General features: G+C 53.9%; 1 protein-coding gene across 2 annotated transcripts in view; it reads right to left on the reverse strand.

The window, feature by feature from the left end:
• Positions 1-26,425, reverse strand: part of MPRIP (myosin phosphatase Rho interacting protein) — an 86,637-nt gene that overhangs the window by 14,754 nt on the left and 45,458 nt on the right. Inside the window, exons 7-16 of one of the 2 annotated variants that reach the window (XM_075515112.1) lie at positions 25,858-26,374; positions 19,733-19,874; positions 19,070-19,186; positions 15,908-15,964; positions 14,123-14,191; positions 13,807-13,896; positions 13,246-13,355; positions 8,202-8,787; positions 7,159-7,275; positions 220-4,089 (exon numbers count right to left, since the gene is read on the reverse strand). In XM_075515112.1, the coding sequence (XP_075371227.1) occupies positions 220-4,089; positions 7,159-7,275; positions 8,202-8,787; positions 13,246-13,355; positions 13,807-13,896; positions 14,123-14,191; positions 15,908-15,964; positions 19,070-19,186; positions 19,733-19,874; positions 25,858-26,374 (5,675 nt within the window). The remainder of the gene's footprint in view (positions 1-219; positions 4,090-7,158; positions 7,276-8,201; positions 8,788-13,245; positions 13,356-13,806; positions 13,897-14,122; positions 14,192-15,907; positions 15,965-19,069; positions 19,187-19,732; positions 19,875-25,857; positions 26,375-26,425) is intronic. The other variant, XM_075515111.1, reaches the window with a different exon arrangement.

Genomic DNA, 26,425 nt, shown 5'->3' on the forward strand with positions numbered 1-26,425 from the left:
CACGGAGACCAAGCCCTCAGCAATGCATTTAGAATACCCCAGCATGGAGAAAAGGGAAATGCCACGCTTTACAGAGGCCCTTCTAACACTTTGGGGCTTGCTTCGGCATGCTGGCTCTTTCGGGGGACACCCCTCGATTCGGCAAGCGAACCCCGGGACCGAACGCACCCTCCCGTACACTCAGCAGCGGAAAGCGGAAAGCGTTAAACATATCAAGACCTTTAAGTTTTCAAAGTCTTTCTGGTATTTTTCCCTCAAGGTGGAAGCATTCCCCTCCAGATGCTTGTTCTCCAGCTCATCCCTCATGACGTTCATCTGGGCCTCCAGCTCCTGGATGCGTTCCCTCAGGCCGTGCATGGAGTCCGGGTCGCTGCCGGGGCCCTGCCCGGTGCCACCCGCCTCACTGGCCACCCAGGCGTCCCCACCGCTCGGGCCCGCCGTGGGGGACGCCTCCGGGTGCTGCTTCTGGTACTCGTCCAGGGTCTCCTGCAAGCGCTGCAGGTTCTGGCTGTAGTGCTCCTGCAACGCCTGCAGCTCCTCGCCATGGATGACCTGCAGCTCCTTGATCTTGGCCTGGAACTTGTCCTCCAGCATTTGCATCTGCTCCAGGTGATACCGCTCCATGTTCTGCTTGTCACGGACGATGGCATCCAGCTGGTTGAGGCCCTCCGTCCTCTCGGCCTTCAGAGCATCCTCTGTCCTGTTTAGTTGCTCTATCACGTTTTGAATCTCCTCCTCATACCGTCCCTGCAATTCGCTCAAGCTCTTGCTGTGTTTATGCTCTTCTTCCTCCAAGAGCCTTCGCTGACTGTCAAGCTGGGACACCTTTGCTTTGAGATCGGCGTTCTCCCGTTCAAGCATGGCGATCACCTCGCCGTACTCGCCCTGCTGCTTCCTAAGCAAGTCTTCGTACTCGTCCCGAAGGAGAGAGACCGTCTTCACGCGCTCTTGGCAGAGCGCATCCATGCTCTGCAAGGACTCCTTGTAGGACTTCAGCTCTCTCTCGTACTCCAGTCGGACTTTGCAAGCAGCATAACAAACCTGAGCCTGAACAATTGCATCTTGGACTAACAAAGAGGAATACCGTTCAAGGTCTCCCATGCACGAATGATATGAAAGACTCTGAGATATCTTCAGGAGCTTCTGACAGTCTCTCATTGCCTCCTCAGGAGGCAGAGAGAGTAAGGCAACAGATATTTCCTTCAGAACATTTGATTTGTCCTTTAGTTGTTGGGCAAGATCTTCCTGAATGGAAACAAGAGCTTCACTACTACAGTCAGGCAGGCTGCCAATCTCCTCTGCCTTGGCTAACTCCTGACACGGCACCATTTGGAGATGGCTCCCGTCCCAGGAGATTTGGGTTCTTTCTGAAGCATCTTTTTGAATTTCAAGTGCTTCAGAAATCTGGTGCATAACTCTGTCAAAATCAGGAGTCCTGTATGCTTTGATGATCTCCTCCAACATGCATTTATGCTGCTGGAGAGCTGTTTTGGTATTATGAAGGTCTTCTTCAATTGTTTTTAATCTCTGATGAAAAGATTCTCTCATTTTCTGTGCAACAAACCCAAGTTCTGCCTTGATCAATGTAGCGTCTGCTACAGCACTGAGAAAACATGGAGAAAAGCCCAAACCTGTTGTTTCTGTTTTGCCGTCGGCTTCTCCTTCTCTGGTGCTCAGGTGCACTCTCAGCTCCTCCACCTGGCTCCAGAACTCCCCTTCCAGCAGCAGCTTCTTAGATAGGACGCTGGCCAAGTCGACTGCTGTATGAGAAACATTTGCTGGCTCCAACAAAACCACCTCAGCCGTTCCCTGGATCTCTCTCAGAAGCTGAGATATCTCAGAGCTTGCATTTTTCAAAGACTCTGCTATTTGGTTGATGAGAGAGGCCTCAAATGCCACTCTCTCAGAAAGCCATCTCAGCTGGCCAGCATCAAACATTTCTGCTCCCTGCTCCTTGGAGCCCTGCTCCTCTTCTCCCAAAAAACCTCCTGCTGGAGCGGGGCTTCCCGCAATAAGGCTCTCGCTCTGCTGATACTCCAATGGGCCTGGTGCCCCTCTCAAGGCTTGGATTGCGTTTGATAAGGTCGTTTCCATGCTGGACAGAGTAACAAGGAAAAAATCACCCTCTTTTTCCTTGTCTGATTTGGGCAAAGATCTTAGTTGCTCCCTGCACTTCTCTAAGCAAGTCAGCGCTTCATCATTTTTCATTTGGAAACCTCCCAGCTCGCTAACGTGATTTTCTATGAGCTTGACCTTTTCCTGCCTCTCGCTCTCCAGCTGTAAGATCAAAGCACTGACTTGGGATAAGCTGGTCTGAAGTTGTTCCCGCAGCTGAGACTCTGTGCTGGCCCACTGATGGTGGAGGGCGATGAGCGTCTCCTGATTATGGCCGTGCTGGCTTTCAAGCTTCATCGTTACATCTTTGAGTTTTTCCTCTGTAATATAAAGTTTGGTTTCCAGGGAATGGATGATTGAGAGATAGGTCTCAGAGTCGCTTGTCCCTGATGATGGGTAACCAAGAGCTGGCTCTGATGACATGCTTTCTTCAGACAGCGATCTGTCTTGGCTCGTGTCTGAAGAGGTACTGCTTGTCCAGTTTTTCTCTGATCCGTCTGGATGGATGTATTTTTGGCACTGGATGCTCGAGAAACGGATTCTTTGCCTCTTGGCCCCCATGATTCCTACATCAGGCTTTGCTAAGGCTTTCTGAACTAACTCTTGGTCCTGGAGCTCTACAGCTTTGGATGGGGAGCCGAATTCCTCTGCTTGCCTCTGGCTGGTCTCAAGAACCTCCTCCTCCTCCTCCTCCTTCAGTGCATAAGTCAGAGCCGGGAGGACGTCCTGAGTTTGCAGAGGCTGCCCCAGTTGGGATGGATGACTTTCATCAGCCTCGAGATTGGGGCCAAGGTCTTCCACCTCCTCAGCACACGGACCTGTGCCTACACTAGCTAATTTCTTTAAAGCCTCCTCCTTGGCCTTTAACTTTACTTTAGTCTCCTCTAAACTGCTATCTAAAGCAACCATTTTAACCAAAGCCTCACTGAGATCTTGATCTTTCTTTTCCATAATTCTCAAGTGCATTTCCTTAACGTGTCTCAGCTCTTCTTCTTTTTCTTTCAGCACCTTCTGCACACCCTGGAACTGATCCGACACCTCCTCGAACGATTGCTCCAGATTGTGGTAGCTGGTCTCCTCCATTTTCAACTTTGCTTGCAGCTTTGCAACTTCGTTATCCGACTCGGCAACCTGATTCATGAGCTCGTGGAACCGACATTTGATCTGATCTCTCTCTCTTTCGAGCTCCTTGATGTGCTCCGCGAGTTTCTGGATGCTGGCCTCCTTCATCACCAGCTGCTCCTCCAGCTGGTGGACAAGCTCGCTGCCTTCGAACTTTGCACTCAGCTTCTCCTTCTGCAGAATCTCCATTTGCTGCTCGTTATTTTGCAGCTGGTTCTCATACTCGTTGGCCTTATCCTCCACCTCCTTCAGACTCCGTATTAAAACCTGCTTTTCCCTCTCGCAGCTCTCCAGCAAAGCCTCGTAATTCTTCTGCAGCTTCTCCTCCATGAGGATCCGCGCTTGCTCGCTAGCGTTCAGCTGCCTGCTCAGGTCCGCGATCCTGTCCTGGAGCCGCTGCACCTCCTTCTGATGGTCCCTCTGCAAAGCCTGCTGCATCTCCAGGTCCCGCAGCTCCTGGGTCTTCTCCAGGAGCAGAGCCTCCGCGCTCTTCAGCTTCTGCTCGCTGGCCTTCAGCTGGGAGCTGAGCGTGGCCTCGCTGTGCTGCCACTCCTCCAGCTGCTCTTTGGCTTTCTCTTTTTCGCTCCTCAGGTCGCTCTTGAGCTTGGCCAGGGTCTGCTCCTTGATGGAAAGCTCGGCCGCCGCGTTACTGAGCCTCGCCTGCAGGCTCTGAATCTCGGCTTCGTGGTGCCGGATCACGTCCTTGGCCTCGGCGTAGCTGCGCTTCAGCGACTGAATCTGCTGATTGATCAGCTCTTGACGCTGGCATTGGGCTTCCAGCTCGCTTTGGAGGTCTTGGTTGACTTTGTGGAGCCTCTGCCAGGCACCTGATGGCGAGGCGGCCACCTCGGTCTTAAAAAAATTGATTAAATACTAGGTTAGTAACACTCTTGGCTCTCCCTTCTGAGTGTCACACCTCTGGCCAGGCAGGCCACGGAAAAGCTCCTTGCAGCGATTTGGCTGCTACTCACATGCTCCAATTGGGATGATTTGTTCTTGGCACAATTTTGTTTGTTTGTTTTAACCAACCATTTTTTTTTTTTTTTTTTTTTTTTTTTGGAAATGAGCAACAACTGCTTTCCAGTAACAGAAAACACGGACCACAACATCAAAACAGCTGTACAGTAACAAGCTAAAAGGAAAAAAAAAAAAAAACCAAAATCAAATAGAACCAAAAAACAATGAAAAAGAAACACCAGCAGTAAAACAGAGACGGACAGACGAGAGAAAAACGGGAAGGGTGAGAAGGAGGAGGGATGGGAACAGGTCGAGAAGAAAGGAACTGCTTTTTTAGCGTGTTTGTTCGTTTTGTTGTGAAACAAAAAGTGCACAGTTCAGGTAACACAGTCCTACCGACCAAAAGCAACAACAGAAAGTGAGGTGACAGCAAATGACATCACATCCCACCCAAACGCAGGGAAGCAGGACAGCCGGCGTGGCGATGTCATTTCTGTGACTGCCAAACAGGACTTAGCGGCTGCTCATCGCATTAAAGAGATGTTGTTACGCTAAAGTTTAAGACTAGGGAGGATCTAATGTCTCTACCTGCAAAAAAAAAAAAAAAAAAACCAAACCACAACAAAGGACAAAATAAAAAGCCCGACAAGTGAAGGGAGGGAAAAGGTGTGATGAGAACGTAAAATAAAAGAAACCAACCTTTGTGAGATTCAAACCAAAGCAATGTAGCATGCAAAGACAAAACTCACAGAGAGAGTCATGCAAAAGGCGACAGAAATTATGTATCTTTAAAAAAAAATACACAGACAGGAAGAGGCGAGAGAAGCACAGCGTTAAGCCTAGGAATTTGGCCTGCCTTGCTGTACTCTGGTTGCTGATAAGGAAAGCCCACAGATGTGACACTCAGTTATGTTAAGTTAAATTTCATGCTTTACACCAAAAACATGCAAGAACATCCGGATGCCCGGGACAGGTTAGTACGTGACCCCTCCCACCCGCCGTGGCCGGAGCCGGGGGACGTCTCCGGTCCGTTTGTGAGGAGCAGGAGCCCCCACCGTTTCTCCCGGTAGGGTTCAAAGTTGGGGTGCCCCGTCCCGAGGAAGCTCAGAGCAAGAGAGGGGTTACACGAGGCCGGAGAGGCTTCAGTGCACGGCACATGCATCGGGGTGGGTATCTCAGCGGCTGCCTTGCGAGACGTGCAGCGTTTTTTATGTCGGGGCAGCGCCTGGGGGGTCCGTACGGGGCTGGTCATGCTGCCAAGGAGGGGCTGGAGCCCCTCGGGCAGCTCAGGAGGGATGGGCTGGCAGCGGTCAGGCTCCTCCATCGTCCCTCCCCATAGACAACATAGGAACCTCTCCGAACCGAAATTAGGGACGATGGAGGTGGGGGGCACATGAAATTCAGAGGGTCCATCCAAAAAAACGCTGCGATGTCTGCCCGCAGTCTGGGGCTGCAGAACTGCCCCCAGTGATTCCAATCCCTCCACCCCAGCAGGGTTTGGTGGGGTTACTCCCTTCTGCAACGGGACTTTAATCCCTCTGCTCCTGCGGAAACTTAAGGGAAACCCCCAGAACAATTAGACTGCAGCAAGCAAAAACCTCCAACCCTTCCAAAAACCCTCTCCAACTTCTAGGTCAAAGTTTGGGTCACTTCTCACTGTAGCGATGATTTGCTCAGCCCTTCTGCAGGCTTCCCCTCTTGCCGCCCCTCCTCGTATCGAGGCGCTACGGCCAACTTCAACACGGTCAATCTGACGGTGGATTCAGCATCCAGCTTTTAGCCCCATTCCCTGATCTTTCTGGGCTCCGGGCAAAGGGAGGTCGGATGCCTTTGCCCCAGGGAAGTAGGAGTTAGTTACTCTTCCAACACTGCCAAGTGAAAATGGAACTCCTCCAAGCAAGCACTGTCAGCTCAGGGACTCCAGAAATAAATGCATTAATAACTCCTCCAAGGAGATCACCGGCAAGGAAGGCAAGATGCCCCCCTGCCTGGGCTGGCTCCACTGCCTGGGCAACTTCTTCGGGGGAAATTTCTCCCGTGAGAAATAAGGACGCAAGGTTCAGCGTCGACACCGGGTTTGCTGCCACGGGAGCGCAGCGTGCGGCCACGCACGGCCACTTTGATCCAGAGCCAGTTTGGCCAAGTAGATTTGAGCAGGTCAAAATGCTGCCCGGGCACAAAACAGGACCACGGACCCATGAGAGCAGCCAGAAGCTGCCCTGCAGGCGTCACGGCTCCTCCGGGCACGGATGCTCCCAGAGGAAGGGCTGGAAAAAGGCCGCTTTGTTTGGAGGAGGGAAGGAAAGGCTTTCCAAGAGACTCTCCCGTCTCTTTTGCTAGAACCTCCAAAACACACTTCTAGGCTTTCCTGAGGAAAGCCATCTTGTAACAGGAGAAACCACCAAAGTGATCCAAGACAACAACAGGTCATCCTCGTGCAAATCCTGCTCTGGCTGCGGGGAACGGGCCCTGGAGACACGCCTGCATGTGCTGTGTTTGCCCATGTAACCGCCACACAAAATCCCCGGCCAGGAGCAACTGCTGGGCTACGAGATGCTTAGAAAGCCTTATGTGCACCCCACTGCCTGAGGGGAATATCTGGGGCACAGAAAGCGGGAAACAGCTGTTGCATAGGTAAACACAGTATAGGATGGATCAGAGGTGGACTTTGCTGAGGTCCCATCTGTCTACCATGGCTGTGTTTTGTTTTCCCTCGGGGATGCCAGTAGGTAATGCTATCTTCTGTCTACTGCTTTCCAGATCGGAGGTTTTGTTAAGCAGATGATCCTGGTAAGGCTATAGAATTAGCAATGTTTGCAAGAAGGTCAAATCTCTTGGAGCCCACTGTGGTGCACATCTCTGTGTCAACCAGGATGCCCCCACGAACACCCTGGACTGAAGCCCACCAGGGTCCCCCTTGGGCACAGAGGAAGACAGGTTTCTCTCTCCTCCCCGCTCTCCTACCTGCAACACGTAGCCCTCCCGGGCGCTCTGCTCCCGGCCCAGCGCCACTTTCAGCTGGTCCTGCAGGTGCCGGTTCTGCTCCAGGAGCTCCAGGGCCTCCTTCTGCTTCTGCTCCAGCTGGAGGGACATGAACAGAGACAGTGTCCAGGGAGCGGGCAGGGGGTCGGCCATAAGGAGCAAGCGGCTCGGAGGGGACGTAATGCAGAATGAACGGGGCTTTTGATGGCACCGCTGCTTTGCTCTGCTCTGGGATCTGGATTTCGTTTTGCCAGGCAAAATCCCTCCCCCCTGAAAGAACTAAGTTATGCGTTCGTTTAATTCGTAAAGCTCGCTGCGGCAAAGGATGAACGGCACCAGCTCGTGCCAGGCATGACCCAGGCAAATCCCAGCCCGGTTCAGATTGGCGATACTCCTGGTTACTCCACGCCTGCACCCCTTTCATTCCTGCTAATACACCTTAATCCCAACTAACAACAACCTTTGTTATGCCAGGCGTGGACCTCTTCCAAGTGAGCCGAGTCTCCACCTTTCTTTTCCTAAAATTGTTAAGATTGCTTGATGTAGGCTCCACAAAAAGGGAACCTTTGTGGTGCGTGCTGTAATTCAAGCCAGTTTATAGTTTTGTAGACATAATTGCAGACACAAATCCCTACAGCTGCAGAGGCACAAAGAATTATGAGCTTGAATTTAGAGTCTGGTTAACACACATCAATTGTACCCATCTCATCAGAGGCAGGCTGGCTAACAACCAGCAAAAGTGTAGGCTACGTTAAATGGGAGGGGGTACTGAAATACCACCCTTGCAAGTACAGCCCTTTCTGCAGCTGTGGGAACACAAAAGCTGCCGGCAGAGCCATACGGGAACGGACATGGATCTGTGCCCTGCCAGCTCCCCAGGGGACCTTATAGCATCCCCACTCGTTACTATTACGAAGTAGGAATAAATGCAGCTTTTTTAAGCCCTGCTCAGGCTTCCCACAGTTCCTGCAGTGGCCTGAAGGCCGTTTCGGCAGGCAGCCTGCACCCCACGCACCCCACTTTACCTCCTTCTCCAGCAGCGTGGTCAAGTGCTGCTTCGTAAGCCCCTCGTCCCGGTCCTCGGCATGGGCGAGGTGCAGGGGCGCGATGGGGATCTGCTTCTCCTCCCGCAGCGGGGTGGTCTCCACCTGGTGCCAGCGCTGCTCGATCTCCACATGGACGTTTTGCGGTTTGATGTCCGCCGGGACGGGCAGGATCCGGTCCACCTCCATCCTTAGTGCTTCTTCCGACCCTGCCCCGTCCACAGCATCGATCATCTCGAAGCGCTTGCGCCGCTCCTCCCGCCGCCGGGCCCGCTCCCGCTCCAGCTCTCCCAGGTCGGCGTCGGCGGCACCGGCGTCCCTGGGGAAGGCGGCAGAGCCGCTCTTGGAGGAGTCTGCAGCGTTTGCACGCTCCTGCGCCAGGGCTTGCTGGATGGGGCGAAATTCGGCCCAGTCAAAGGTCTTGGACCGTCCTTCTCGCCGGCGCTCCCGGGCACGGCTCCGCTTCTGCTCCGGGTCCAGCTCAGCTTGCTCCGCATCCGGCTTCTCGCTCGGCTTTGGACCAGTCTCGAAGGAAGAGCTTGTTTTGCTTTTCTCTTCCGGCAGGGAGCTGCGAGGACAGAGAGAGGGTGAAGGAAAGCGTCAGTGGGTGCTCGAGATGGCCAGGCGCTCCCACGCATGCCTCGAAGAGCCGGGTGGAAAGGGGCTGCCGGAAGCCCAAGCCAATGCCACGTGGGTGCCCCCCTGCCCCTCCGTCTCCCATCGCCTCTCGGGCACAGGAGCCGCCGCTGCCCTTCCCCAGGGTCGCGCTGGTGTGCAAAGCCTCGGTGCAAGCGGCCCCGGCTGCTCCTGGGCACCCCCCGGCCCCCGGAGAGCAGCCGATCCCGACCTCGCTCCTCCTCGGCAGCCGCCCCGGGGCCGGCAACCATGACCCAGCAGCAGCCCCCAGCCGAGGCAGCGACCCCGAACCGTCCTGCCAGGCGGGGAAGAGGCTTCGACAGCTCCTCCGGCACCCGCCAGCTGGCTTGCCGCCCGCCTCCCCGGCTGCGGGGCTCCATGCACACACGCCGGTCGACGCGGCCATAGTCACGTGCTTGCGGGGAGGATGCCACCAGTCCCACCAAAGTCAGTCTGGCTTCAGAGCTGCAGGGCGGAGAAGCACAGAGCAGCTCCCAGAGGTCTTGGGTAACAGGGGGAAGGTTTTCCTTGAGCTTGGCAAAGTCGGGGTATTAATGGGTCGAAAACTTCTCCGTGCCACTATCTGCACTGAAGGCACAGATCTCCGCCGGGGAAACCAGCCTTGCAGGCAGCACGGGCAGCCGCCCCGGCATGGGGGCTGCACGCCGTATGTACAGTTGTCGGTGCAGCAAGGAGAGCAAGAGTTATTCAACACACTGTGGAAGTCACTGAAAATGCCGATTTCTCAAGCAAGGAATGATTTTTAGTGCTGAGTTAGAGGGTGGTGGGTTGAGAGGGGAGACATACTTGTCAAGCAGGGAAAGTTAATAGGAGAAGGCAATACCGCTTCCAACCTATGGATAATCCATAATGCAGTATTAGCTTATTAAACGTAGACATGCCAGCCTCGTAACATGCAGATCAAAATTAAAAAAGAAAATAGCAGTATGCTAAGTCTGCAGAGGAAGCCCATCCTGAGGGAGTGGCAGGCATGTGCTGAACCCTCGTTGCCATCAGAAGCCCCCGAGATGCCTCCGGAGGCACAGCCCTGCTGCTCAGGCTGACTCCTGGCTCTCCCCCCTTCCAGTACAACCACAGCATCCCCCCGGGCTCCAGCCTCCAGCGCAGCCTCGACAAGCTTTCTAGAAAGGCGCGGTGGGAAGAGCTGCAAAGCAGCTCCCCGGGCCCTTCGCTGCAGGCAAACCACCGCTAACGGGGCTCCGACCCATGGGACCGCATGCACCGAGACTGCCGTGACCGGGAGGGAGCAGCAGCAGCACGGCTTCTCCTCCCGCCTTGGTAACACGCCCCAGCTCCCGCAGCCAACATGTGCCCAAAACAAAGAATGGAGCAGAAGAGATGACTCTGCATGGGTCCAGGGCTAGTATCTTCCGATGCACTTTCATCCACGATCACACCACAGGCTCAGGAGAGCTGGGTTTCAAGAAACTCTGGCAGTTACAGGCTAAAACCAGCTCGGAGAGAATTCCTTCTTCAGCTCTGTCACTTGCAGCTAATAAAATAAACCCAAAAGGCACCACGATGAAACCTCCTCGCTCCTCAACCGTTAGAAGACATTGCACGACTCCAAAGCCAGGCACTCAATCTGGAGTCAGTTAGTGATTACAGCTGCATTTTAAATAAGTAAAGCGGGGATGAGATGGAGTCTTAAAATGGAGAAGAGCACTAGGAAAAAAGGGGGTCCTGGGGCCCCTTCGACATTGTTGAGAGAGAGAAATCCTGCTGCTCTAAATACCAGATGGAGGAATCTCGGCATTTCTAGAGGTGACATCTCTCGCAAGCTCATTTCTCCTCTGCTGCTTTCCAAAGGGCGTGGGATGTGTGTCAGGGAGCGGAGGGACGGCCGCTGGGAACTGAGTTAAGAGACTTAGAAGACTGACCCGAAGTTTTTCGTTTCATCTCCCGCAAGTGCCCCATGGCTATTAATTCTGTTCAAGCATTTCACATCTCCTCCATCCCAGACAAATTAATTCACATCACATGGGAGGGGGGGTCCTTTGTCTCGCGATGGTATTTATAGGTCGAAACAAAAAGTTGTGGGGGTTTTTTTAATACGAGTGGCTGTGGGAGCAGTGCAAGCTGTGAGCTGAGCGTGCTGCCGCAGCGTGCAAGAAGCACATGAAGGCTGCGGGGAACTGGGGGGGCACTGGGGAACTCAGCCTCACGAGGGCTGGGAGCTGAACAAGGACCCAGCGCTGAAGCGGCCACCTTCTTTCTTATGGGTATTTTATATCGGCATGGTCATCGTTACCAGAGTGTAATTAGTGCCTCTGCAGATCGCAGGGCACTGCTGAGGGCAGGGAGCAGCGCAGCACCTGCTCCCCCCCCCCCGCCCCGGGTGCTGACACACGCAGCAATATAAACAGTAATTAGGACTTGAGTAACCTAGAAAACATGCGTTTGGCTCGGTGGAGACGTGGCAGCAGGTTAACAAGATGTGGCGGAGGGCTGCAGGAGTGTGCGGAGTTGGACCGGCCCCAGGGACGGGGCGAACACCACCACCCTCCTGGCACAGCCCAGCATCCAGACTAACGTCCCTCTCGCGCCCCGGCTGCGCTGTGCAGACATTTGCCGCCTCTCCGTCATGAGCCTTTGGCAGTCTGTCCTTCGGCTTTCCAGCAGCCGTCCACAAGCCACTCCCGGGGCGCGGATGTCAGTGACGTGCCCGAAGCCAGGCGGGACGGGCTGGGACACCCCCCACGCCCACGCGCCACGGCAAAGGGCTTGCGAGCAGGCACCGGGTGAACACAGCCCTGCTTCACATGTGGCACAGCCCTTCAGCGACAACTTCTTAGCGACGTGACTAACCCATGCCAGACTCTACCCCATCCGAAACCAGCTTAGAAAACCACAGACGTGCACCTATAATTCCCTTTTCCCCAGCTCAAGACTGAGATTCCTGGTCTACTTAGGCAGCGTAACAGGTTACTGCCCAACTGGTACCTGCACTTGGACTCTCTCACTGGGGTAAGCCAAGTCAAATCACTTCGCGTGGGCTCAGAGCAGATGCAGAGCACAGGACTACCGTGCTGCAGTAACCTGTTAAGCTATAAATGTATCTGGCTCTTTAAAGGCAGAGAGGTCCCCTCAAATTTCCTTGGTCTCCATCTTCATATCTAGTCACATCGGAAGATACCAGTGTGGGGAAATCAAGTGTCAAGACCAGGTTGCTTCTTCCCTTCTCTCTGGCTTTTATTTAAAGAAAAAAAAAAAAAAGGGGGGGGGGGGGGGTGGGTGGGGGTGGTGGGGGAAGAAAAGAAAGAAAAATAAATGGAAACTGCAGGACTTCCCATCCGAGGTGCAAAAAAGGAGGAGCATGCAGTGAATCACGAGATATACAAACCACAAAATGTTAATACAGGAGAGAACACAGTTTTCCAACCTGGGCTTCAGCACGGATAGTTTCAAAGAGAAGTTTTTCCTGGGATTGCATGGAAATCAAACATACACAGGAGTGAGGAGAGAGGCGGCTTCCCTGAGACCCCCGCGAGATCCACCAGAGCTCGGGCAGGGCTGGGAAACGGTGGCCGAGTGCCAAGCGGGATGGGGAAGGAGAGGCTGGAGCATCTCCGGGTCAACAGCACCGGGTGAGAAGAGCCATTCCGTCAATGCAGGGACAAACCTGGCAAAAACCTGCTCGTTGCAGCTACGGTAAGGACAGGAGACGGAGTTAATGGTGCGGCCGTGTCCATGAAGCCTGTAAGAGGGTGGCCCATACGAGTGTGGCTGGCGCGGTTAGCTGTGAGGAGGTCAAACACCCTTTACCCGCAGCCGCAAGCGCTCACAGAAGGTACTCTGTGAAGCGGGGGGGTCCCTTCCTCTGGCACTGACGGCAGGAGGAGACGCGAGCATTACTAACGCGTAAGGGGAATGAGCTGCGGCAGCTATCTGGAAGATCAAAAGAGGAGGGAAGACGATTTGCTGGCTGGAGTTTAAAATATACCAGAGCCAAACAGCTTCTAAATTGAACCCTGGGCTCGTGCTGCCGTGACCCGCGGAGGGGATGGGCAGCTCGTGCTGAACAGTAGCCAGAGGAAAGGGAGAACCCAGCACAACTGAATCCAAGTGGTTTCACAATACCTGGTGGGAATCCAGAGGAGCCTTGATATAGGAACAGTATTTCATATTCCTACGCACAAATTAAAGCCACATTTTCAACCCTCTTTGAAATCTGCACGCGGAAGAGTAACTCAGCATATTAGCATCCCCACAAAGCATATCCAAATTAAGCCCAGAGAGAGGGATGTGAGAAAGAGCCGCAGCTTCCAGGAACGGATAGGCTCAGAAAGAGGAAAGAAAGGGGATAAGGGAAGAGTTACTCCTGCACAGCAAACCAGACAACTGCAGGGGCTGCTAAACCCCCCTTTACCTTGTTACATCGGGAGCAGTGGTGGGGCGAACGTGCTTCATGATGGTCTGGATCCAGTTGCGGCGAATGCCCGACGTCATGGCGGAGAGGGTGAACTCCCCTTCCTTCGTCTAGGGAGAGAGGAGGACCGGCTCAGAGCTGCTGATTGCACCCACCAGCACCTTCCCACCCCCCCAATACCACCCAGCCCCGAGCACCCAGTGCTGGGACACTGCTCGCCGGCCGTGCGGAAGTCGCACCCAGCCCCTCCATCCCCCAGCACGCTCGCGGTGGGAATTAGCATTTCTCAGCAATCAGGCTAGTTTTGCTGTAGCTGAGACCCTAAGGCTGAGACAAAACCTTCCTTTTCCCCCTCCATTTTTTGTGAACCAAAAAACTGGCTCTCAAACCCAAGGCCGCAGCTCTCTGGAGCACCGTGGGGGATGCCGGGTGGCCTCTCTTAGGTGTTTGGGGAGATGTTTCCCTTGCCACGGACGAGCATCCCCAAGCAGCGGCACAGCAGGAGCAGCCCTGTTGGCTGTTCTGCAGCCGGACTCTTCCTCCTCCCCACGTTTTCCTTACGTGGATCTGGAAGCCGTAGTTTCGCTGAACGGGGTACTCAGTAACATCGTAGCACGTGGATAAATCGATTTCTCCATCCAGGTCAGCTGCCTGGAGAGGGAAGAGGTAAAATAAGCCGTAATGCTTTGTAACCCCAAAGCACGGTGGGCTCGCAGAGAGGCACACAGCAGGTCCTCAAGAATCACAAAGCCCTGAAGAGCAATGCTCCAGGACCTCGGCATCTGGGAAGACAACCTGCCTGGGGTCGGTTTGGGAGCACCTGGGGCTCCCCTGGGTGCAGAGCAAAGGACTGAATGCTGATGGGGAAGACGCTTACCTCCTCCGCCACCGAATCCCGGTAGTATCTCAGGCTCTGGTCAGTCAGCACAAACCAGTGCTTCTTCCACTAGGAAACAACCAAGACGAGGCAGTTACGATCCTGCTCCTTCCCCACGAGCGGAGCCCGGGCAGCTCATCATGGGTCACCCGGCAGAGACGCCTTGCAGGGAGGCAGCTCGCAGCCTCTCACCTCCTAGCTCCGCACCCGGCTTCACCGAGAGGCCCTCCCAGGGAGAAGGGGAGACCCAAACAGGCAGCAATGCAAAGGACACCGTGATGGTTTGCACTGCCAGGACCCCGATTTCCCTGGCACTGCCGCACCGGCAGAGCGCTGGACCCTCAGCGGCACCAACCCCGCACGTGATGGTGAAACACCGCGAGAGCCACGGGGGCAGTCGGACCCTCCCCATTAGCTCCACTGGCAAGACAATGCTTTTAGTGGCTGCACTTAAAGCCTTGGAGGGAACTTTTTTGGTCATAAAAAAAAAAAAAAAAAAAAAGGCAGTAAAACCTTCATGTCTTATCTGCAGTACCTAGAAATTGAGTTGGAGCCTATTCCTGGCCCTTGCTCTATACAAATACGCCTTCTGCGTGCTCCCAGAGAGGCACAGGCTTACCCAAGGCAGCTTTCAGTTAATAAAGCACTTGATTCCCCCTCTGGCTACCTACAGACGTGCCCTCGGCCCCGGGGCCCAACACACCAGCGGGTACCCGCAGTGGAGCCCGGGCCACGGCACTCAGGGTTGTAGTGAGGTGGGGTCGGTCTCTTCTCCCAGGTAACTAGCGATAGGACAAGAGGAAATGGCCTCAAGTTGCATCAGGAGAGGTTTAGATTGGATATTAGGAAAAATTTCTTTACCGAAAGGGCGGTCAAGCATTGGAACTGGCTGTCCAGAGAGGTGGTGGAGTCACCATCCCTGGAGGAGTTCAAAAAAACGCGTAAATGTGGCACTTCAGGACACGGTTTAGTAGGCATGGAGGTGTTGGGCTGACGGTTGGACTAGATGATCCTAGAGGTCTTTTCCAACCTTAATGATTCTATGATTCTATGTGGGCGAGTTGCCTTCGTTTTCCCTCGACGGGCTGAGGGGAGGGAAGGAAATCCAGGGGAGGGGCGGTTTGCAAACAGCCAGGGCACCCGTGCCGCCTCGGCATCAGTGCCCGTCTCTAAGGCTCCGACAGAGCAGCACATCCCGCATCCCTCTGGGAATGGACAGGAGGAAAGCGGCAGCGGCTGCTTCCTTCAGTGCCAACTCAGAGGCATTTATTTATTTCTTGGCCTTGCCATTTCCCCGGCGCTCAGGAGACCTTATCTGAGCCTCATTACTGACGCCAAAGAGGTTGCTGGGTCGCAAGGGAGATGAGACTAATAGAGAACGGGAACACAAAACCAGTGCTGCTATTCAAGCTGCCCCGGCTCCCTAGAAACCCACGACACGATATCCAGCTGTAGGGCTTTGAAACTTCCCCAGGACAGAGCACCAGCTATTCCCGCTCCAAGACAAACACCATTTACACAGGGCTCGCGCACAACCACTGCTGCCTGGCTCCGGAGTTGTACAAATACCCTGTCACTGCTCTGCCCAAGCGCCTACATCTGGTTTCTCCCATCTGGAGCACGGCTCAATACTGATCTACCCTGCAAGGACAACAGGGCTTCGTCAGTGCTGAGAGTAGCCCCGTGCGCAGCCGGGACGTCGGAGCGAGTGTCAGCTGCCAGAAACCGGGACCAACCGCAGCACCGAAGACCGACGGCGAAGGGCAGAGCTTGCCCCGGACTCACCTGCCCGTCCTCGTACTGCTTTGTCAACCAGCCCTTCTTGAAGTTCAGCAGGTCGGGCTGCAAGAAAGGAGAGAGGCGATCAGAGGGGAGGGTGGAAGCGTCCGTGCCCAGCAGACAACAGCAGCAGCTTGACAAAACACAGCACAGCAATAAGAGAGACCAGCAACAGTTAAATTGGATCATTATACTGCATGGAGCTAAACATTTGCTCCCAGGAGGAACAGAGACCTGCTGTATGGTTTATTCAGGCTGTCCCCTTCCTAGCGCTGCTCTTGCAATTTCCTACTGTTACACCAGCATTACAGAGGAAGGAGAAGCAAGGAATTAGCAAGACTGCAGGCAGTTTTGTCCCTCTATTATATACTACGAAGGAAAAACTATGTGCTATTCATACAAAGCTGCAGGGTTCTAAACAAGGCTGAGTTCCCAAGGCTGGAAATACAGGGAATCCGAGCACTGCACCACCCAAACGACACCTGCTCTTTCCTCTAAAGAGGGTGCATCGGGATGTTGAAGCTGTGAGAAAAGCAACCAAGACAGCGTGGGATAACTCCTGCCAGCCCTTCCTCCCAGCCCTGCCCGCACGCAGGGAAGGATGTGGTGGAAATGCTTTCGCTCCCTCGAGGCTGAGCTCCTCCAGCTGCTCCACGTGCTGCGGAGTGGAGGAGGAAAGGACAGCAGTGTGTGAAATGCAGCTATAGCATCTGACACAGGCTATAGCAAGGGGAGCGATGGAAAACCGCAGGCTGGAAGCCTATTCAATCAAACCTACGCTGTGGGGCGGCACATCTCACATTTGAGTGCTCCCACAGTGGCGGGAACCCAGCCCCGCTCGACAAAAACGTATGGGAAAGTAAATGCCACCTTGCCCTTCCCAAAGCCCTAGAGAATCGGAAGAGGGAGCGGACAGATGCCAGCCCGAGCAGCCCTGGCTGGGATGTGGCTGCAGGCAATAAACTCGCCGAGCCCCAGCAGGACCTGCTGACGAGGCAGTGATAAGCCACGAACGAGCTATAGAGAAAATTGCATTTGCAATGACTACATCCATCTCTGAAGTAGGCTATGAGAGCTGGGTGTTCTAATCTCAGCCCTAATTTACCCTGAGAGAGCGATACCACCACCTGCCTGCTTCTCCTCTGTCAAAGTGCAGGTGGAATCACGGTCCCCGGGTCTGGGTCCTGGTTAAGCTCTTTCTTGTACAACAGGAGAGCATCAAGCAAAGGATCTACATTTTGCATCAAAAATAACCAGCTCCCAACCAGGCACTTTGCAGAGAAGGAAAACAGAAGTAGTGCAAGTGTTACAGTTGCTCACGGGCTTGTTATTTATCAACTGGGAAGGAGCACAAGGGCAAGAATCTTCTGCAAAAGCAGGTAAATCCCTCCTTAGCAGCATTCATACTACTTTACTACACTTCTTAGTTTCCTTAAAGTTTAAGCAAAGGTGTAGAAGCAGCCAGAGAGGAAAGATGCTGCTAAGCAGTGTATGCAGGTTTCAGACTGGGCTGCAGCGAGACACTACAGAAGCACCCGGAGCAGGAAGGTTTCTCCTGCAGGTCCCGCTCCTCCATGGAAACCCCTTTGCTTTCCTCCGAGTGCTAGGGCAGGCAGGAGAGCACAGGCTTTGCCCGAAGCTGCAAAGCTGCTGAAGCATGAAAAGTTTGGGACCAGCTGCCACTGAAGGGTGTAGACATTGGAAACCAAAAACAGATGAAGCACTCGACGGAAGAGATACCCACGCAGTGCAAGCCACAGCTCTGCTGTAACCCACCGAGCCTAACAAGGGACGAACTCTCTCTCGGCCTTTATCCTGACGGATAACTGATCTGATCCGCACCTCGAATGCTGTGTTCAGTTTTGGGCCCCCCACTACAAGAGAGACATTGAGGGGCTGGAGCGTGTCCAGAGAAGGGCAACGGAGCTGGGGAAGGGTCTGGAGGACAAGGCTGATGGGGAGCGGCTGAGGGACCTGGGGTTGTTCAGCCTGGAGAAAAGGAGGCTGAGGGGAGACCTCATCGCTCTCTACAACAACCTGAAAGGAGGGTGTAGAGAGGTGGGGTCGGTCTCTTCTCCCAGGTAACAAGTGATAGGACAAGAGGAAATGGCCTCCAGTTGCGCCAGGGGAGGTTTAGACTGGATATTAGGAAATTTTACTTCACTGAAAGGGTTCTCAAGCACTGGAACAGGCTGCCCAGGGCAGGGGTTGAGTCCCCATCCCTGGAGGGATTTAAAAGCCGTTTGGATGAGGTGCTCAGGGACATGGTATAGTGGTGGGCTGGGCAGTGTTAGGTTTACAGTTGGACTCGATGATCTTAAAGGTCTTTTCCAACCTATACGATTCTGTGATTCTGTGATTCTGATCTGACACAGTGAACCCAACGGGCACAGGAGAGTCTTGCAATCATGGTTGCAAGCCAGCAGGTATGCAGGTTTTTCTTACGTTGCTACTTTTATAGCAGGACTGGCACAATAAAGGCGTATTTAATGCAAGGAAAAGGTTTTCTTCCCACCGACTGCATGATTTTCTTGCCTTCATTAGACCATGTGCATCACCACGTAATGTGCACTTCTTGCACCTTTTTATTACCACCAAGAATTTAAAAATCACTCTTGTGGCTGTACAAGTCTGCATGAAAAGCTACTACAGAAACGCTAAGCTACTGCATTTTTCTGAGAAGTCCTTGACTAGAAGCTGTCCATCCACGAAAAATGCAGCTCATATTTACAATGGCTGTGTAATCTTTTTGAGAGATTAGCAAGTGTATTTATTTTGTTCCTACGGAAGGGTGGTGAGTGAGAGAAGAGCATTTTGTGTTTGTTCTGTACTGTTTGCCTCCAGGTCTGGTGAGCATTTGAAACACGCAAAGAGAGGAAAGCTCAGCAGGGCAGGTTCAGCCCTTCCTCGCAGCCTTCGTCCCACTGACACCCACTTGCAACGGCATAAACATCAAAGATGCATCATTAGAAAGCCAGGACACGCGTTAACTCTCCTTAACACACCAAGTGTGAACTGTGAAGCCAAGTCCCTGAAACCTGCCCTGAATCTGAGCGTATCCTATGTCCTACATGCTGGCTATGAAACAATAAAGTTTTCATCAGACCTGCCCGGGAAGGGCCTCTCACGTCCTCCCCCAAGGCAGAGGACACGGCCCCGGTGGCTCACCGTCATAGAGGACTCTGTGGACCTTCTGTCCAGCGACTTTGCCCGGCGATGCGGGGACAGAGGAGATGCGGACACATCCAGGATGGAGCCCACAGCTGCACCTTCGCAAGTGAAGTCCTGTGTAAACAGCATTAGCCCAGATCAGCGCGCGAACTAGGACAGCGAGTCCCACTCTCTTGGCTCGCGGCATAAAAATCCATGTATTCAAGGGGCATCTCAGGCTCAGAACAAGTGTCATTTCATTGGCAATACATTTTTTTTGTCCTCTCAGGCACTAATTTGTTCCCAATATATCTAGGTGTATCTGGGACTCTCAAGACCGCCTGTTTCTTTTGTTACTTCACCCCATCCTGACGTGTCCTGCCATGCCAGATCTGAAGTTTCCCTCCTTCTGTTTTGGAGGAAGGAGAAAAGACAGCCTGATTTTCCACTCTGATCTGCAGCTGGGCCAAGGGAGCAGAGCAGCAAGCAGCAAACCTGCACCGACTGAGCGCACACAGCGGTTTGGCTCCTGCATGGGCCTGCCTGTGACTCCAGATCCCCTGCTCCACCCAGGGACAAACCCTATAGCTAAACCCTATAGCTAAACCCTCTCTCCTGGGCTGCCGGATCCCAGGTGCCATCCTCCAAACCCCACCAGGAGACCTCAGCTGAGCAGCTTACCCGTTTCCGTGGGAAAACCCTCTTCTCGCTCCTGCCCTGCCGCGTCTCACTGGAAAGGGCAGCACTGGCTGACACATTCGTTTCCATGTGCTCCGCATTCTCAATATCTAATGCCTCAAATTTTTCAATTACCTGGGATCGCCTGGAAAACAGAGAGAAAGGGGAAACCAGAGCCGGTTTAAACACAAGAACAGCAACTGCACTGAGCTGTACAATCCCACAAATTTCAGGCTGCAGAATTGCTTGACCCAGTGTTCACGCACACCTGGCTTTTGGTCCCTGTTTCTCTGCAAGCTCTAGCGTGCACAAATCCAGGGCAAAACGCCCCGATCTGACGCGCACCATTTTACCTGCAGCCAAAGTGGGGAAAAACCTCACGCTACTCAGCTCCACAAATAGTATCTTCTTAAATATCTAGAAAACCCTTGCAAAACCAGCAATAACTTTTTACTTGTAAATTTTACAGCCCTTTGAGAAGCAGGGATTTATTGAGCAGCTTCGGCTTAAGCTTTGTCTTTACTCTCTAGCACTCCAGCTATCGATGGCCCCCCGGGCCACAGAGCAGAGACAAATCAGACCAAGCTGGGGTGCAGAGGTAACGGGTACCTACGGGTCACCCTGCGTGTTCACCGCAGTAGATACCCTGTAAAAACTCAGCCCCACACGGGTAACGTCCACAGGATTGCGCTGAGTGAGGAGTGTCCGTAGGTGCCTCCAGACAACGGGGTCTGGCTTGCAGGGTGCACCAGCTGAAGAGGCATGAGGAGATGAGGAGCACCCTGTGCAGGCACAGCAGGGCATCCCCTGCAAAACCCCAGGGCTCTACCCTCCTCTCAAACTGGTCTGCAAATCTGGTATGGACAGCAGGGAGCACAACTTGGGCTCTCAGACACCGCCTCGGTGGCCCATCACTCCGTGGCACACAGGTCTCCAAGGACGGAGGAGAACTATGAAGAAACGTGGATGGAACAGGAGCCAACCCCGGACCAAACCCAAATGGGACGTTCCTAAGAACGAGCAAACAACAGGCCTTTGCAGGTGGAATTAAAAGCGCCGTTTCAGCATGAAAAGCTGCTCGCTGACCCACAGGAGAGGAAATACTGGAATTTTCAAAGGACCTGCTGCTGTCTAGGTTTGCATGCCCGGGGGTTTGGGCAAGTATCAACCTCAGGTCTTTAATCACAACCTGGGAACGTGAAACAATAACCCAACAGCAACACACATGCCAGCTGAGCTCCAAACTGTGAGGTTTAAAGCTCAATTTCGAACCTCCCCAAAAAGCTCAATCCGGGTGGGTTCTTGACACAAAATTTGGACCCACACGTGCCGCATCTAAACTCGGGGCTGCTTGCTCTATGTGAACCTCTAACGTGCATCAAAATCACAATGGCAACCACATGAGGGGACACAGGTTATCCAGAAAACCATTTTTAACACTTCCCACAGAAAGGAACAGCAGGTTAAGGACTCAAAAAACATGAGATGTTCAGTTTTCAACCAACATTTGCACCAAATTCCATAAGTGAGACGAAGAGTCTGAGCACATCACATCCCCCGGCGGGCTGGGGTCCCCCCACAGCTGCTCAGAGCTCAGACCGGGCGCTGAAGCCCACAACCAAAGAGGAAGGGACAAAATAGGTGGGGAAGACTTTGTAAATTCAAATGTCTCTGACGTTTTTACGGGACATCTGTTCAGCCCCTGCTGCCTCCCAGTTTGCCGACTGGGAGCAGGCAGATCCCGGGCTCGCACAGAGCTCCCAATCCCCCTGGGATGTTCTGCTCACATTCACATAAGCCAGCCTGTGGAGCATAAATCCACATCCTCGGTTCACCGACAGACGGGGAACTGTTTGGGAGTCACAATTTTTTAACCCTTTTTACACTGGCCCAGCCTTCTCTGAGTCTCAGTTCAGGAAGGAGTAAGAGGTCCATGAATTAACATTGTCTGTGCCCTACTAGGTGAAGGCCTGAAGAAAAACAAATCAGGAGAAAAAAAAAAACCCAACCAAAAACCATAAAACAAAATCAAAAGCAGGTTGATTTCTCATGAAAGGGGCTGCACCACCAGGTTGTTCTACGGCTTGAGATTGAGATGAGATGGTAGCGAAGCAGGCGAAGTAAAGGCGGACACGTCACACAGCAACACAGCAGGAGAAGGTGGAGAGCAACAAGACCTGGAAGAAAACAAGGCTGGAAAATGAATGAACAGAAGAGGAAATTATATATCTGCATCTACATACAAAACAAAATCAAAATCATTCCAGTAATTCGTCATTGAAAAAGGGAGGAGAAAAATAAATCACTGCAACCAAATCACAGCCCCAAGGGTTAATATCATCTGGATTACAGGAAAGAATCGTTTTTTTCCCATTAGCTCAACATTTCAGAGAGGTTACTGCTAGAGATCCTGGGGGGACAGGGAGGGGAAGGGCTCTCCTCTCCTCCCCACCACGCCAAGGAGAGAGCTGCTCCCTCTGAGCAGCAGCTCCGTGTTGACAAAACAAGGCTGTGAACAGGAAGGTACAAAGAAGCAATTTAAAAGCTGCGGTGCAGTTTAGTGCTTTCTCAACTACAAAGCTCGTCCCAAGGAGTTCCTTGGCCATGCAGGCTGTTAATCTTTTCCAGGCCACTAAACCCGAGCTGCAGATCTCGGCTGTTAGGTGGAGGAGGGTGTGCGGTGGGAAGGAAAGCTATAAAGACCAGCACGAGCTATCGTTAAAGTGATTTTCTTTGATTGGAAGAAAGGGCTTGTTTTTATTGGATTCATTCATTATTTAGCAGCAAGGAAGACAGCGAGTGTCAGGAGAAGGAAGAGGAATTTCCCCAAAAAGTCCACAAAAATGAAGAAGATAGTTATATAAGAAAAAAAAACCACTATACTTGGGTGAGCAGGCGCTCCTCTCTCTGGGTAGAAGCAGCATTCAGAGCAGAGCCTTACACCTCAAGAAGCTCCAGAGAAGGAATTTGAGAAAGAAAAGTCTTTTAAGCGATTTCAGGCAGCTCTGCTATTTATCGACACTAGAAATACTCCTCAGTCCCCTGACCACGCTCCTACAGCAGATCCGGCAGACGCCACAGCGGACTCTTGCCAGTGTGAGCAGAACGTGGGGTGAATCGGGAAAGCCACGGTTTTAGAGGCTGCATCCATGGAACTGTGCAAGAAAAGCCAAGTTTGCCAACCAGAAATCCCAATGCTACCCGGGGAGCTGCAGAAGGCGGGTAAGCCTGCAGCCGCACACCCGGAGGAAGGGGCTCCGGGTCTCTGCACCCCAAGGACTCCTCACCCGATGGTGGTCTCCTTCCCAAAGCTGCTGACACCTTCCTGAGATGTGCCAGGATTTATCCCTGCAGCTGCAGAGCTCCGCTGGGATACGGGGACCAGCATCCAAGGTTGTCCCTGCAGCCCTCTCCGCTGGGATTTTGTGTGCAAAACAGACTTGAAGATTTATCCATGGGGTTTCCAAAGAGCTGCCCCCGCTCTTTCGCCCTAGGGATGCATCCGAGATGGGAGACCGGAGGCACGGCTCGACCCTTCTGGACACAGACCCTCTCCCCCGGCCCGGCTGAGCCCCCCTGTGCGGTGCCAGCAGCGCGGTGCCGGCAGCCCCGTCCTGCCGCGTGCCAGCAGAGGGAACTCGCACTCTGCCGCTCCGCCAAAATCATGGAGATTATCTCCTATTTTCTGATTCATGTTTCTGAGCGGCTGTGAGCTCAGACGTCTGCATGGGGCGTGGAGTCAGCGTCAGGTATAAATGGTCAACACGGAAAATTTCCAGCACAGTCCTGGACATAAGTCATGTAATATCTCTTACTATAAGGAAACAGGACAAGAAGCCTGAAAACCAGCTATATCTGTAGCTAAGTCTACAGGTATGTCACTCAGGATGCAGCACTGACTACCTAAAATAATTATTTTCCATCCATAGCTCTGACACTCACACTGATTTACGGTAGGTAAATGGAAAACAGGAGGCAGAGCTGAAAATACCAACAGAATCAGAGCAAGTTCATCTGGCTGCACTGAGAGATGAAAGGCTGATCTGAACGATGCCCGGCTGGCACCTATGGGGTTGGCATGTAGGCAAGCGATTTCAGGCAAGCGTTCCCGGACGCGTTAGTGGGTTATTAGGATTATTAGAAGTGGTGTTAAACCCGGGGGAAAAAGCTGACCCCAGAGCATGGAAGTGAGTTATTGTATTTGCTCAACCTCAAACAGCACAGCCTGAGCTCGGAGGAGAAAAATGAGAGGGATATGTGGACTAAGTAAACTCAAATTTAAAAAGCAGCCAAGCCAAGCTGAGCAGGGTGCTGGAGAATGTTAATTCTCTGGTGCGACGTCGGACTGCCTCTCCATGCCCTGCCGAGTCCACCCCAGCTCCGGGACACACGGCCTCTCCACCTACACCACCCGCATGGGCCAATTCCCAGGTTACCAGAGGAGAAAGCGAACGTGCCCGTCCCTAAACACTGCCCGCTGAGCCGTCCCTGCTCACGGCACGCTCCTCCGGTGCCACGGGCTGCGACCCCCAGCCAAACCTTCTGGCAGGTGGGGACCCCTTGCCCTGTCCTCTGCCATCACCCCCCTCCCTAACGCTGGAGCGGGCTCAGCCCCAAAGGCAGCAAGACCTCTGCGCCTGGTGCAGCGCCCGCTCCTCTCCCTGCACCCCTCCTGCTCTGATAAAGGCCCTGAGCTGACATAGGGGAATTTTTGCCAATACTGATAAAGCAATAAAAACCTGTTAAGAGCCCCAGGAGCCCAGCTGGGCTGGAAAAAACAAGGCTTTCCCTGGGAAAAGGCACCCGTCAGCAGGCAATGAGTGGGGCTGACATTAAAAAAGGACAGTCTCCGGCAGCAGCATCCTCTCCCGGGCCCCGTTATCTGCCTGTAAATCTGCTCCTCCCTGTCCTCAGCTGGCACATCCCAGCTCCGTGCCGGATCCCAGTGCTGCACGATACCCCCGAAGCCGGAGCAAGAGACTGTCGGCACTGGAGGAATACGCTGTCCTCACACTGGGGCAGGTGCTGGCCAGGGCGTCCTGTGCAAGCAAACCCAGCGGGACACAACCTCACCCACCCCTGGGCCAACGCGCTGCACGAATTCACCCTGCAAACCAGCAGTCACCAGCTTTTCCTCAGCCTTGTCCCCAGCCAGGGCGGACAGGGGACCTGCGTGGCATCCTTCTCCTCCCACCCAGTTCCCAAGGCAGAGAAAGCCAAACCCATGCTCTTCTCCTTTATCCCCAGCCTGGCACTCGCCGTGCCCGCCGCCGAGGCTGGGCTGGGTTTGGCATCCTCCTGCCAACCGGTGGCACCAGCACAAAGCTGCGCCGCCCTCCCCAAACCCGCTCCCAGCTCTCTTCGTGCGGAAGCCAGGCTGGAAAACAGTCCTTTAGGGGCTGGGAAGAAACAGAGGAGAAGCGCCTGCTGAAACCGTGCGAGAGAGAACATGCCCGGAGGAAAACCAGGGCAAGAAAATCAGACTGGCAGGCGGCCCTCTCGCCCGGGGCCTGTCTCCTGGTTTGCTCTGCTGCCCTCACCGCTCAAATGCGTCTCTCCCAGGGCAAGTCGAGCCTGCCCTTCGCCTCGCCCAGAGAGCACCAAGCACGCCGGTGCGCGGTGCAGGCGTGCGTGCGGACGCCATCCCCGTCCTCCTCCGCGCTAAGCTATTTTGCAGCCCGCTGCGCCCTGCCTCGGCACTGCACCCGCCTCTCCTCTCCCGGATTAATGCCGTGACATTTTGAAACCTCTCTCAGCTCATTAGGCAGTTGCGTAACGCACCCGGCGCTAACACCGTTTAGAGAGCTAACCTAATTAATGGTGCCAGCTGCCAGCGTGTGCCGCGCCGGGGAGGGGACGGGGAGGGTGGGCTTGCTTGCAGATACGGCCACCAAATATCATCCGCCTCAGCCAGCTGTCCCCAGGCAGGGTGACACCTGCCTGCTGGCACTACTAAGGACATCCCACCGCCTGGTTGGTGCGGATGGGCGTCCTTAAACGCAGGAGCACTGCAATACAAAGGGGCTTCACCCGGCAAATACCGCCTGCTCCGTCCACGGCTGCGGCAGGGACCCAGCCTCGCTGCCGTTGCAAGCATGCAAGCAGGAGATCAGCCACTCATCCCTTACCTTCTCTCATTGCCAAAGAGCCGGGCCACTTCTTCTCTCCCAGGGCTACGGGCCCGGGTTCTCCGCTCTAGCCGCTTCCTCTCCACCTGGAAGGCCTCACGATTACTGATCCTAATGGCCTTGGGAACGTCGGCCAGGGTGGTGTACTGCCGGCTGGCTTTAAAAGAAAGGGGACGCCCCGATTTTTCAGCTCCCCTTCCTACATCTCTGCTGCTGGAGTCCTTGTGCATGGGGCAACTGCTCTTCGAGTCCAAGGAGTTCAGAGAGAAGCTGTGAATCATTCGGTCGCCTGATCGGGTACCTGGGGAAGGAAAGGGCTGGGCATGCTCCTGCGAGGGCGATTTGGGATAACTGTACCTGTTGTTCGGGGTGCTGGGGCTGGGCGGGCTCGGTGGGGGCGGCAGCTGCTGCTCTTCCAGCTTTGAGTCTTGCTTGGTCTTCTCCAACGAAAAGTACCCGCTCTCGACACGCGTCTTCCGCCCGCAGTCTATCCGGTCTCCGTTCATGGAGCTCTCATCTAAGGGACAGAAAAGTCACCACACTTGGTTTCAAGTCTGAGTTCTGCTTT

The sequence above is a fragment of the Mycteria americana genome, chromosome 12 (assembly GCF_035582795.1).
Source record: "Mycteria americana isolate JAX WOST 10 ecotype Jacksonville Zoo and Gardens chromosome 12, USCA_MyAme_1.0, whole genome shotgun sequence".
Classification (NCBI taxonomy): Eukaryota; Metazoa; Chordata; class Aves; order Ciconiiformes; family Ciconiidae; genus Mycteria; species Mycteria americana.